Here is a 14,674-nt window from a genome sequence, read left to right on the forward strand (position 1 = left end):
CATACTGTTTTCCATAGTGGCTGCACTAATTTACATTCCCACCAGCGGTATATAAGGGTTCCTATTTCTCCACATCCTCCCCAACACTTGTCATTTCTTTGTCTTTTTAATAATTCCATTCTGACAGGTATGAGGTGATACCTCATTGTAGTTTTTGCTTTATAGTGCCCTAATAATTAGTGATGGTGAACATCTTTTCATGTGCTTGTTGGCCATCTGTAAATCTTTGGAAAAATGTCTGATCATATGCTCTGCCCATTTTTTGATTGAGTTGTCCATTTTTTTGTTATTGAGTTGTATGAATTCTTTATATATTTTGGATATTAACCCCTTATCAGATATATAATTGGCAAATATCTTCTCCCAATCGGCAGTTTGACGTTTCATTTTGCTCATGGTTTCTTTTGCTGTGCAGAAGCTTTTTAGTTTGATACAGTCCCATTTGTTTATTTTTTCTTTTGTTTCCTTTGCCTGAGGAGACATGGTATTCAAAAAGAGATTGCTAAGACCAAAGTCAAAGAGTGTACTGCCTATTTTTTCTTCTGGAGGTTTTATGGTTTCAGGTCTTACATTCAAGTCTTTAATCCATTTTGCATTAATTTTTGTGTATGGTGTAAGATAATGGTCTACTTTCATTCCTTTGCCTGTTGCTGTCCAGTTTTCCCACCACCATTTATTGAAGAGACTTTTCTTTCTCCATAGTATGTTCTTGGCTCCTCTGTCAAAAATTAGCTGTCCATAGATGTGTGGGTTTAGTTCTGGGCTGTCAGTTCTGTTCCATTGATCTCTGTGTCTGTTTTTCTGCCAGTACCATGCTGTTTTGATTACTGTAGCTTTATAGTAAATTTTGAATTCAGGGAGTATTGATACCTCCAGTTTTGTTCTTTTTTCTCAGGACTTTTTTTGGTTATTTGAGGTATTTTGTTGTTCCATATAGATTTTAGGAGTCTTTGTTCTACTCCCATGAAAAATGTTCTTGGGATTCTGATTGGGATTGCATTGGATCTGTAGATTGCTTTACGTAATATGGACATTTTACCTATGTTAATTCCTTCAATCTGTGAGCACAGAATATCTTTCCATTTCTTTATGGCTTTGGTTTTTTTCAACAATGTCTTATGGTTTTCAGTTTATAGGTCTTTCATCTCCTTGGTTAAATTTATTCCTAGGTATTTTATTCTTTTAGTTGAGACTGTAAATGGGATTGTATTCTTGATTTCTCTTTCTGCTAGTTCATTGTTAGTGTACAGAAACAAGTGATTTTTGTATGTTGACCCTGTACCCCGAAACTTTACTGTACCTGTTAACTACCTGCTAACTGCTTCTAATAGTTTTTTGGTGGATTTTCTAGTATTTTCTATATATGGAATCATGTTATCCACAAATAGTGACAGTTTTACTTCTTCCTTTCCAATTTGGATACCTTTTATTTCTTTTTCTTGCTTAATTGCTTTGGCTAGGACTTCCAATACTATGTCATATAAGAGTGGCAAGAGTGGCTGGCCCCATGGCATAGTGGTTAAGTTCGCAGGCTCCCATTTGGTGGCCTGGGGTTTGCCGGTTCAGGTCCTGGGTGTGGACCTACACACCACTCAGCAAGTCATGCTGCGGTGGCAACCCACAGAGAAGAGTCAGAAGGACTTACAACTAGGATATACAACTGTGTACTGGGGCTTTGGGGAGGGGAAAAAAAAAAGAGCGAAATTGGCAACAGATGTTAGCTCAGGGCCAATCTTCCTCAGCAAAAAAAGCCAAAAAAACAGAGTGACCAGAGTGGCCATCCTTGTCTTGTTACTGTTCTCAGTTTTTTCCATTGAGTATGATGTTGGTTGTGGGTTTGTCATATACGGCCTTTATTATGTTGAGGTACTTTCCTTCTATACCCATTTTATTGAGAGTTTTTATCATACATCAATGTTGAATATTGTCAAATGATTTCTCTGCATCTATTGAGATGATCATAATAGTGTACCTTTGTTTATATCCCATATTATAAACCAAAGACAAACTATCTACTAATGTAGCTTTCAGTGAATTTCAAAATATGGACTAGTGCTTATAAAAATTTAATACATAAATTTTTAAAAAATTTTTTCTAGTTAGATTCCTATTTGAAAAAGACATTTACTAGAAATTATCTCCGTAGGGAAAAAAAAGCATTGATTTCTAATTATGGAAATTAATTGTAGAAAGATATTTCTAGAGATACTATAGAAAGAAAATGGCATAATTCTAATATTGTTTCTTCTTGAATTATTCACACTGTTTTAATTTTTAAAAATCATATTCACAAGTTTAAAAGACTAAACCACTAAATTAGAAAGAACTTTCAATATCAGAATATATCCTTCTCAGTAATCTAGAAGCTGCACAACTGGTAGTGTAAGAACATTCCGTTTATAATCTTTTCCTCAAAAAGAGATTACAAAATTATTTAGAGAGCTTGGTCCAGATATTGCTCTTCAATGACCCAAGATACCAGATATATATTATCATCTACTTAAGTTTAAAATTTTCTGAACATTTTTAAGGGTCATTATTTAGGGCCTCAAATCATTCTGAAAATCTGACACTTTTTACAAAGATTCTATTAGCATTGATAATTATTTTACCTAGATAATGTTCTTACATAGCAGTTATATAATTCACAAAAATATTTGTTTTTACCTTTACATAAAGACCATTTAAAGAAATTACTGTAAATATTGCAAAATTTAAGTGCTATCTTTGTACTATATGACAGATATATTGAGTATTTTTACTTTTCTCTTTTCCTGGAGTTCCCAAGTATGTAGGGTCAAAAGTTCTTTTGGACTTTTCATAAAAGACTGATCTTTCCTGAATATAGATGAGTATACTGAATTCTAAAAGGGATTAAATTTTTTTCATAAATATTAGCCAAAAAAATCAACTAAACTGGAAATTTACATTAAAATTTATATATAGGTGGCAGGCCCGGTGGTGCAGTCGTTAGGTGTATGCGTTCCATTTCAGCAGCCCGGGGTTCACCAGTTCGGATCCCGGGTGCAGACCCAGCACCACTTGGCAGAACATGCTGTGGTAGGCGTCCCACATATAAAGTAGAGGAAGATGGGCACGGATGTTAGCTCAGGGTCAGTCTTCCTCAGAAAAAGGGGAGGATTGGGGGGCTGGCCCCGTGGCTGAGTGGTTAAGTTCGCGCGCTCCGCTGCAGGCGGCCCAGTGTTTCGTTGGTTTGAATCCTGGGCGCTGACATGGCACTGCTCATCAAACCACGCTGAGGCAGCGTCCCACATGCCACAACTAGAAGGACTCACAACGAAGAATATACAACTATGTACCGGGGGGCTTTGGGGAGAAAAAGGAAAAAAAAATAAAATCTTTCAAAAAAAAAAAAGGGGAGGATTGGCAGCAGATGTTAGCTCAGGGCTAATCTTTCTCAAAACAAAACAAAAAATTTATATATAAATGTAAATGTGTGTGTGTGCATTGTGTATGACTATATTCTTAAATAGCTTAATAAGAATGTTTAAAAAAGCAATCTTTATTGGTTTTAATTAAATGAGAAATTTTGTAACTAAATGAAGAGTGAATAAAAGTATACATCCCTATTCCTAATAATTCTTTTTATTTATAATAATTCACAAGCATTTAAAACCTAGCCCACAAAAGTCGCCAGTGTTCTTTTACTGTAATAATTGGTTGTTGCCAAGAATTGATACGTGAGTTTTTCTGTAGAAACTTTGCCCCAATGCAATAATATCATAAACACAAGCCTCTTTAATGATGCTATCCCTTTTTTACTTTTAATCTTTTCTTAGACTCCCTCAAATATAATGATTTCATTATAATTGTTCTTATGTTGTTAGAATATTAATTAAAATATTAAAAAGATAAAAACAGACAAAGCTTTAGACAGTAAAAGCTTGAAATCAAGTCACTCCATATAAAGACCGAATTAATTTGGATAGAAAGACGACCAAAATCAGAAGTGAATGATAACATAACACTACGTGTACAGTTGCTCACGTGTAAAAATGGCCTTCTGATATTAATTATCCCATCTACTAGTAAATGCAAAAATTAGTGTATGCAAACTGACAAAAGCATCTTATTGTTTCTTTCCCAGAGTTAAAGCCAAATGTGAAGCAGGGAAATCTAAGTAGGTGCGTACTAATTAATGCAAGTGTACGTACAGGTCTGAGACTGCTGCAGCTAGGAAGGCCTGCTTGCAAGCCTGGTCTCGCTGGCAGCTGGGACTCGGATTTTGAGAGAGTCCCTGTGATTCTCTAACTGGTAAGAGTGCTCATTGTATCTAAACTGTTTGTACAAATATCGTGCTTTATGCTGAACACTTGCTTTTCTTTGGGGAGTCTTGAATTTTGGTACATGCTAGGCAGTAACTGAGCCCTGACTAAAACTGTGGACTCCTGGGCTCAAGCCGAGCTTTCCTGGAAGATGACCTTTCACGCACGCTGTCACAACTCAACGGCGGAGGAATTAAGGGTATTCTGTCTGACTCCAGTGGGAGAGGACTCTTGAAAGCTTGCACCCGGCTTCCTCTGGACTTCACCCTGCGCACCTTTTCCTTTTGCTGATTTTACTTCATACTCTTTCACTCTAAATAAATCATAGCCAAGAGCACGACAACATATTGAGTGTGGTGAATCACCAGACCTGGGGGTGGTTTGGAGGTCCCCAATATAACATATAAAATATTTCAAGTTTTGAACTACAAAAGAAACTTTACCATGATGCAGGAAACTTAGAGAATTTTTTTCTTTGGAGCAGTAGGTGTTAAGGTTTAATGATAAACAAGTTAGTTGTTCTACTAGTCATTATCAAAAACCCACCAAAATGAATGAATAAGATGTAGGGTCAGGGATTTCTATGCATGGAAGGAATTCTTACGGCCCATGAGGCCAGCAGACTGGCGGATGACAAAGGGGAGATTTCAGAATACGGACAATGAATTACAGCAACGTGCTTTCCAGGAGAAATTAACAACTGAATGGATCCTACCTTCTTCAGTGAAGACTTTATAAGACATTACAATAACCACTAAGTAAATCTCTTATTTACCAAAAAGTTTCATCTTATTCTTTAGCGGAACTTTGAAAAACATTTACAATAAATCATTTATATGACAGAAAATCAGAAATAACTATACTCATTTCAGAAATTAGTCTATAAATAGCATTACTGTTAGCATCTACTCAATAAACAAAAATGCTTATACACATATTGCAAAGAACATTTGTAGTTGTCAAGAAATACACTCCCTATAGCTATCTGATACGTAGGCTTGCTGTAAGACAGGAGCAAAAACAATGCAGCTCATATCTTGCCGCGTTCTTCAATACAGAGATAAAAATATTTTCATTTAAACATACCTTAACTATTTCTTCAATGAAACAAATGTGAGAAACCGGATCTCTCTTCTTGGCTAATATTTTCTGTAGATGTTGTACCTAATAAAGGGGAGGAGAGAGAGAATGTATATACTTGGGTATTTTGAAAAGAAACAAGTGTAAAGCACAGGCACTGGAAAGTGCAAGGGAAGAGAAAGGGCATTTTGCCAAAAGTTTTACATATATTATAATCAGCTAATGTAGTGATTTGAAATGCTCAGAGATTTTAAGAAAGCTGCCCAAGGTCACGCAACTTGGAATAACCAGGAGTTAATCCATAATAAATGTTCTTTTCACTCTCTAAAATATTTACCTGTCCACAAACAGTACAAATATGATCCACAAGTTTCTCCATATTGGTCCAGAGGGAAGCACGAAAAGCTGCAGTGTTTCCTGGGGTTGGCATGGTAGAGCGTCCAGGTCCCCCTGTTTATGAGTGACAGAGAAATATTAAAAATAAAACTTTCTAAATAGATTGTATGTTATTATGAAAAGCATACACGGGCTAAAAAATGAGAAGTTCCTTCTTTAGGAAATAATTTCTTATGAGTGATATAAAAGAGAATCTTAACCTTTTGTGTTTAAGAAAGGGAAATAAGATCATACACACACACACACACACACACACACAAAGGACAATACAGAAAACAGAAAATAATAAACCTGGTTTCCTGACAGGGGAGTGGGAGGAGACTGCACCAGGTAAGAGGAACACAGAGGGCAGCAGAGTCTGTGAGGCACACAAATGCTCCACACATTTCAAAATGAACTTATATTTTAAAAGAACGAAAAAAAGCAAACTCTAAATACAAACAAATATAGAAACAAATAAAACTAAACGTACCTCAAATTGATAATACAAACCCACAGGGGAACACAATTAATTCAAGTAATTTTCAATTACAAAACCCCAAGTTCAGTAAGATATATTTTAGGGTCAAAAAGAATTGCAAAGAAATGTTGTATTTTACTTAACAGATCTGTTGTTGGATGTAGTAATCCTGAAACTAGTTTAGGTGTATTTCAGAATAGAACAAATGAACGTTCTCACTGTAAACAAAATAAAGACACAAATATGCAATGAAGATTAGAGGTATTTCCCACCTCTGTCCACTAAAAGGACAAGGAGACAATGACTCCTCAATATAAATGAGCATATTCAGCACCCAAATTTTTATTTCAACACATCATTCCCCAATAAAAGAAACCAGGGCTTATCGGAGAGAAGGGTGATTCCACATCTGGAGGAGTGAAAATAGAAGGTGAGCCTGCTACGCACCGCACCAGAGAGCAAAGAAGTGTTCAAAGACAAATGGAGACTTGTCAAAGGACACAGGAACTTGACTGGAGCGAGCTTCCACACAACCAATTTGGGAATGTTTGGCCATCCAAAATAATACTGATGATAATAGAATGTAAAACATTGATTTGAAAAATGACTCACGAGTTCACGGTGAAAACTCAAATGTTTAAAAAGGATGGGAACTGCTGTTTACAGAAATGTGTCAGTTAATCAATACAGAAGGAACAACAGAATTAGAAAAAAAATTACTATTTTGCAACTACTAGTTAATATAATTGAGGGAAAGATTATCATTGCACACTAAAACACTGGGTGAAACGTTATGGGGAACAGGATACTCACATGGTCTCAAAGTGCTACAAATTACTTCCTAATTACAAACGGTACGTTGACAAGGAGCAATCTGGCATACACCACATAATAAAGTGATTTCATCTAACATCAGTGACAATGAGACAGATGACATAATTTTGGTGCTTCCTGATATGATGTAATGGAAAATACACAACATCACCTTACTGGTTTGCTTACCCTGAACATAATCATGAAGAAACAATCAGATAAATCCAGACAATCTCAGACTGTGGGACTCTCCAAACATGTTAATGCCATAAAGGACAAAAAAGGCAGTGGGGTTGCTTTTGATTAAAGGAGAGTAAACAGACAAGATAACCAACAGACAAGCATTATCCCTGACTGGTTCCAGATAGGGAAAACAGCTACAAAGAATATTTTGGGGAACAACTAAAAGATGACATATATAGATTACATGTTCAATAATATTAATTATCAATGTTAAATTTCTTGAGATTGATGTCTAAGAATGTTATTATATGTAATAAACACACAGCTATTTGTACAGGTTTGAAATGTTTCAATGTAAGAAAAAGGAATTTTAATCTCAAATTGAAAAGTATGCATTTCAATCCAAACAAAGTTAAAAGCTAGGCAGTACAAGAGCCCATCATGGATTAGATAATCTATCCTGCTTTTAAAGCAGGCAAGAATCAAGAAAACCAGAGACTGTGTTTATAAGCTGCTTCACTCTAGTTTTTCAACAATTCAAAGTTCATAAAAGAATTACATGTACCTTTAGTAAAGAGATGCTATTATTTTTTACTCTTACAATAGTGGAAATCAATATTTCCACTAGGAGAGAGATATTGCCTTTAAAAATATGAATAATACCTGTTTGAAATCTAGGTCTAATTAATTTTTAAAATTATTTGCAATGCTGTGCAAAGAATATTAAGGAAAAGCGTACAGGGAACAGAGATATAATACTCAACAATCTGCAATGTCTCCTATGTCCTATAAAGAACGAACTCAAAACAGTGAGGCAAAGGTATGCAGTGCCTTCACAAAAATTAGAAAATAGTAACCAAATCCCTGGAATACATATAGCTTAGTTTTATTATAACAAATTATGGGATGCATCAACCCATTCCTCTCAAAGTAAATACAAGCAGAAATACAAGAAGGTATTATTTTCTGCTATATTTACTTTGGAGAATCTGAAGCACAGAAAAATGAGATCCCATCATTGGTTCAAGTGGTTCTAGAGGCTTCATTTTTCTTACTTATAGCTTAGTACTTAAAGATTTTTATGCTCATAAGCTAAATACATCTTGTTGAAGCATGCAAACACGATAGGAATAATCACAGAACAGCTGTCTAAAGGAAGTGGTGGAGAATAATTAAGACAGAAAAACTGATGCCATTATCAGTCAGCTTTAGGAGATCCAAGAAACAAAATAAATAGTGTCATAAACTGAGTTTTATTAAAGTGATAGAGAAAAACTAAGAGTTCCTCAAAGAAACAACACTTAAGAGTGATTTCCAGTTAGTGGTGATGGACTAAAATCATTTTTCTATTCTCACCCCTTAAAAAGCAATGAAAATAAGAATGAACAAAAAGTAGAGAAAAAATCAACCTTAAAGAAACAAGGAATCAGCCAAAACTTCAAACTTGACATTATAAAGCATGTATGCTAAGTGCTCCAGATAATCAAAATGAACAATGAACCAAAAAGCTGACATCTCAGACCAGTAGGCAGGAACAAATTGCTCTTATAGTCAATTGTAAGGATTTAGACAGGCTACCCAATGACTCTTTGCTTAGGGCTAAGATGGACAGACAAGAATGGGCCAGGGAAGAAGCTAGAAAAATGTTAAATGTTGCAGGATGGCAAAGAAAGAAAAGTGGAAGGAGAAACCATAATAAAATGATATTTACACTGTATAAGAATTAGCCCTCTGGCATGCAGAGACTCTTAGAGCTGAAGTGAGATGAAAGAGGAAAGAAAAGCAGAGAACGCGAGGTTTCCACACAGAAACTGCTTAAATGGCCTTACTGGGTCTCGCACTGAGCTCTAGAATGGTCCTAAATTTGAGGAAAGACATGTTCCCAAGGTAGAAGGATATAACAAATTGGTGAACGGTATTCAAGACAACACACTTAAATCAAAGTTATAGACTGTCCCAGGTCTCCCTCTATGACCATTCCCACACTATTCTTCCACCAACGGCCAGTGCCTTCCAAAGATGAATAATAATCAGAAACAATGCAATGTGGGACCTAACACAGATATGGGGCGGGGGCAGGGGGGACAGGGCAGTGGGAAGGAAAGGATCATAAGCAAAAACCAATGATAAATAGGGGCTGGCCTAGTGGTGTAGTGGTTAAATTCATGCACTATGCATTGGCGGCCCAGGGTGCGCAGGTTCGAATCATGGTCATGGACCTACATAATGTTCATCCAGCTGTGCTGTGGTGGTGTCCCACATACAAAGTAGAGGAGGACTGGCACAGATGTTAGCTCAGGGACCATGACCATCTTCCTCAAGCAAAAAGAGGAAGACTGGCAACAGATGTTAGCTCAGGGCCAATCTTCCTCACAAAACAATACAAAAAAAAAAAAAGACAATAAACATAGGTTACCAAAGCAATTAATTCCCAAAAGAAACAACAGGAAGGGTTACTTAGTTTTCACTGTCTCAAACTAATTACAGGAAACATTCTCAGTGTAAACATGTAACAGAATTAAACCACATCAGAAGTAAAACATTACAGTGATTAAGGGTGAAAACACAATCGGACATGGGAAATAGGCAAGAGGAAATCATACAAAAAGAAATAAAGTACAAAGATATAAAATATAACTATGGAGAAGATACCAGAAATGCAAAACAAAGACGATGTGATATATGCATAATTAAAATTCCTGAAAAGAACAAATGCAAAAATATTCAAATGTATGACTGAAGTAAATTTTTCTATAAAAGAGAACATATTCTAGCTTAGGGAAAAAAATTGATACACAGCATTCAATCCCAAAATATATCTTAAATTAAAAAAAGAACCATTTGGGCATTGTTAAAAAACAAAATTCAACTGAGTACATTTTAATGATCTTCTTTGGCTTTATTCAAGGACTCACGTATTGGGCAATATCTAATCTATCAGATGGAAAGAAGCCCTAAGGAGCTGTACAAATGAAAGATTTTTATAGGCAGAAGGGAGTAGGAACAAGACAGTTATACTAGACAAACAAGCAGACTGGTTATGGCAAGGTCACTTTCCTTTGGAGGCTGGCAGAAGTCTATCAGCCAGATTACCTAACTAGTACTGATTACACAATTTCAGCTTGACTGGCTTAAGTTTTCATTTCTGGGAGAGCCGAAACTATAACTAAGTCTTGGTTTGGTGACGTGGGGCTTAGCATAAGTGCCTCCATCTTGTACCAGTTATCTTGTTTTTACCATCAAAGAATAAACAAGTGAGTTATGGGGGGGGGGGGGTGGTAAAAATCTGATCAGCAACTTCCATTTCTGGTTCCCTATCTAACGAGCCTGGAAGCTGCCACTCTGTCCTAGCAACAAATAAAAAGCTGAAGAGACTGAAAGATCAACAACTCTTCTTAGACTCATAAGAGAGAGGAGGACGTATGGCAAACTACTGCCCGGAAGATTAGAAAGCCTGACAGGTGAATGCAGGGAGTGGCCACTTACGAGAGCTGAGCCTCACTAGCAGAAATTATCGCGGGAGCCAGTGTCAGGAAAGGAAAACCTGAACTGTAACTGATAAGTTGCCAGAAGCTCAGTGTGGACAACTCTGAGGTTAAAAACTCCAGGGAACCCAGTCATAGGGGAGCCCCACAATATTAGGAGATTTACCTCTAGGAGCCTGATGAGGTACCCCCAGAAAATATCAAAGACAAATCCCCTCATGCTTCCAGCAGGAGGAGGGGAGGAAAAACCATTTTGAAATATAGCAGAGCACTGTGTTCTTAACAAGGCCTGCCCGCAGGAGAAACTAGTTAACCAGAGCTGGCTGGGCTGTGGTCAGAGTCTAACTAACCTGGGGAAGGGAAATTCTCTACTCTAGCCCACTCTTAGTCACCCTCTCCCACACAAGGGAGGAGAAAATAATCTAAAACACTTGTGGAGTTCACAGTACAAAGGCAAAGGCTCACCAGAAGCCTGAGACCGAATAAAAGCACTATAGAACGCTTCCCTCCTCCCCACATATAACCACCACAGCTCCTTATACCGACAAAAACTTGCAATGCATACCAAAAGGCAAAATACACAATTTAAAGGGACAGAGCAAGCACAGAACCAGACACGGCAGGGATGCTGAAATTATCAGACTGGGAATTTAAAACAATTAAGATAAAATGCTAAGACCTCTAACGGATAAAATAGACAGCACGCAAGAAAAGATGGGCAATGTAAGCAGACAGATGAAAATCATAAGAAAGAACCCACAAGAAATGCTAGAAATAAAAAACAATGTAACAGAAATGAAGAATGCCTTTGATGGGCTTATTAGTAGACTAAACATGGGTGAGGAAAGAATTTCTGAGCTAGAAGATATATCTACAATTCTCAAAAACTGTACCAAAAAAAAGAACAAATGCAGAAAAAAACAGAATAGAATATCCAAGGACTGTGGGACGACTATAAAAGGTGCAACATATGTGTAATGGGAATACCAGAAAGACAAGAGAAAAAATATCTGAAACAATAACAACGGAGAATTTCCCCAAATTAATGTCAGACACCAAACCACAGATCCATGAAGCTCAGAGAACACCAAGCTGGATAAACGCCAAAAAAACTACACTTAGGCATATCATTTTCAAATTACAGAAAATCAAAGATGAAGAAAAAATCCTGAAAGCAGCAAGAGGGAAAAAAAATCATCTCTATAGAGGAACAGAAATAAGAATTACATCCAATTTCTTCCAAAACAGATGGGTCCACTGGTGTATTCCACCAAACATCTAAGGAAGAAATTATATCAATACTCTACCATCTCTTTCAGAGGCTAGAAGCAGAGGGAATACTTCCTAACTCATTCTTTGAAGCCAACTTATCCTAACACCAAAATCAGGGAAAGATATTGCAACAAAAGAAAACTACAGATCGATATCTCTCATGAACATAGATGCAAAAATTCTCAACAAAATATTAGCAAATACAACAATGTATAAAAAGAATTTTATACCACCACCAAGTGGGATTTATCCTAGGTATGCAAGACTGATTCAACATTTGAAAATCAGTTAATGTAATCCATCAACAGACTAAAAAGAAAAATCACATGATCATCTTAATAGATGCAGAAAAAGCATCTACAAAATCCAACACACATTCATGATAAAAACCCTCAGGAAACTAAGAATAAATGGAACTTTCTCAACTTGATAAGGACTATCTACAAAAAAACTGCAATTAACCTCATACTTACTGGTGAGACGCATTCCCACTAACATCAAGTACAAGGCAAGAATGTTCCCTCTCACCACTCCTTTTCAACACTGTACTGGAAGTCTCTGCTAATGCAGTAAGGCAAAAAAGAAAAAGGAAAAGGTACACCTTGAAAAGGAAGACATAACACTGTCTTTGCAGAGGATATGATTATTGATGTACAAAATCAGAAAAAAATCACAAAAAAACTCATGGAACTAATAAGCGATTAAAACAAGGTTGCAGAATACAAGGTTGATACACAAAAGCCAACTGCTTTCCTATATACCAACAATGAACAAGGGGAATTTGAAATTGAAAATAATATTGTTTACATTAGCCAAAAAATGAAATAGTCAGGCATAAATCTAGCAAAATATGTATAAGTTCTATAAGAGGAAAACTACAAAACTATGATGAACAAAATCAAAGAAGAATTAAATAAATGGAGATATTCCACGTTCATGGATAGGAATACTCAATATTGTCAACATGTCAGTTCTTTCCAACTTGATCTACAGATTCAATGCAATCTGAATCAAAATCCCAGCAAGTTATTTTCAGGATGTCAACAAGGTAATTCTAAAATTTATCTGGGGAGACAAAAGACCCAGAAGAACCAAGATCAGACTGAAGAATAACAAAGTTGGAAGACTGACTACCCAAATTCAAGACGTACAATTAAGCTGCAGGAATCAAGACAGTGTGCTATTGGCAAATGAATACACAGATCCATGGAATAAAATAAAGAGCCAAGAAATACACCCACATAAATATAGTCAAATGATCTCTGACAAGGTAGCAAAGGCAATAAAATGTGGCAAAGATAGTCTTGTCAACAAATGATGTTAGAACAACTTGACATCTAGACAAAATGAATCTAGATACAGACCTTACACCCTTCACCAAGATTAACTCAAATAGATCATAGACCAAAATGTAAAATGCAAAACTATAAAACTCCTAGAAGACAACAGAGGAGACAACCTAGATGACCCTAAGCATGGCACCGACTTTTTATATATAATACCAAAATCATGATCCATAAAAGTAGGAACTGATAAGTTGAACTTCGTTAAATTAAAAACTTCTGCTCTGGAAAGGACAGTATAAAGAGAACTGGAAGACAAGCCACTGACTGGGAGAAAATAATTGCAAAAGACACATCTGAAAGGACAGTTATCCAAAATATACAAAAACTCTTAAAACTCAACAATAAGAAAACAGACAACCCAATTAAAAACCAGGCCAGGGGCCAGCCTGGTGGTGCGGTGGTTAAGTTTGCACATTCTGCTTTGGCAGCCCGGGGTTTGCAGGTTTGGATCCAGAGTGTGGATCTACACACTGCTTATCAAGCCACACTGTGGCAGGCGCCCCACATATAAAATAGAGGAAGATGGGCACAGATGTTAGCTCAAGGCCAATCTTCTTCAGCAAAAAGAGGAGGATTGGTGGCAGACGTTAGCTCAGGGCTAATCTTCCTCAAAAAAAAAAAGAAAACCAGGCCAAAGACAACAGACACCTCCCTCACCAAAGAAGATATGCAGATGGTAAACAAGCATATGAAAAGATGTTCCACATCCTACATCATCAGGGAAATGTAAATTAAAACAACAGTGAGGTACTACAACATGCCTATTAGCATGGCCAAAGTCTGGAACACTGAGAACACCAAATGCTCGTGAGGATGTGGAGCAACAGGAGCTCTCATACATTGCTAGTGGGAATGCACAATGGCACAGCCACTTTGGGAGACAGTTTGGCAGCTTCTTACAAAACCAAACATACTCTTATACAATATCCCATGCTCCTTGGTATTTACCCAAAGGAGTTGAAAATTTATGTCCACATAAAACCCTCCATGCAGATGTTTATAGTAGCTTTGTTCATAATTGCCTAAACTTGAAAGCAACCAAGATGTCCTTCAGTAGGTGGATGAATAAACTGTGATACACCCATATAATGAAATACTATTCAGCAGTACAAAAAAAAAAAAAAAGGGCTATCAAGCCATGAAAACGAAAACACATGAAGGAAGCTTAAATGCATATTAAAAAGAAGCCAATCTGAAAAGGCTACAAATGGTATGATTCCAACTATATGGCATCTGGAAAAGGCAAAACTATGTAGACAATAAAAAGATCAGAGGTTGCCAGGAGTAGGAAGGGAGGAGATAAACAGGCAGAGTACAGAGGCTTTTTAAAAGGGCAGTGAAAGCATTCCATAT

The 14,674-nt window shown here is 36.6% G+C and overlaps 1 protein-coding gene across 7 annotated transcripts in view; it reads right to left on the reverse strand.

Moving 5' to 3' along the window:
• The window catches only part of COG5 (component of oligomeric golgi complex 5), a 344,840-nt gene that overhangs the window by 142,640 nt on the left and 187,526 nt on the right, over nt 1-14,674 (reverse strand). For all 7 annotated transcript variants that reach the window (XR_011539403.1, XM_070617151.1, XM_070617150.1 and 4 more), the window contains 2 exons: nt 5,704-5,816; nt 5,373-5,450 (listed from right to left, as the gene is read on the reverse strand). Coding sequence is in view for 6 of the 7 variants with exons in the window: in XM_070617151.1 (XP_070473252.1) it covers nt 5,373-5,450; nt 5,704-5,816 (191 nt within the window). In the remaining variant the exon portion in view is untranslated. The remainder of the gene's footprint in view (nt 1-5,372; nt 5,451-5,703; nt 5,817-14,674) is intronic.

This window comes from Equus przewalskii, chromosome 4 (genome assembly GCF_037783145.1).
Source record: "Equus przewalskii isolate Varuska chromosome 4, EquPr2, whole genome shotgun sequence".
NCBI classification, from domain to species: domain Eukaryota; kingdom Metazoa; phylum Chordata; class Mammalia; order Perissodactyla; family Equidae; genus Equus; species Equus przewalskii.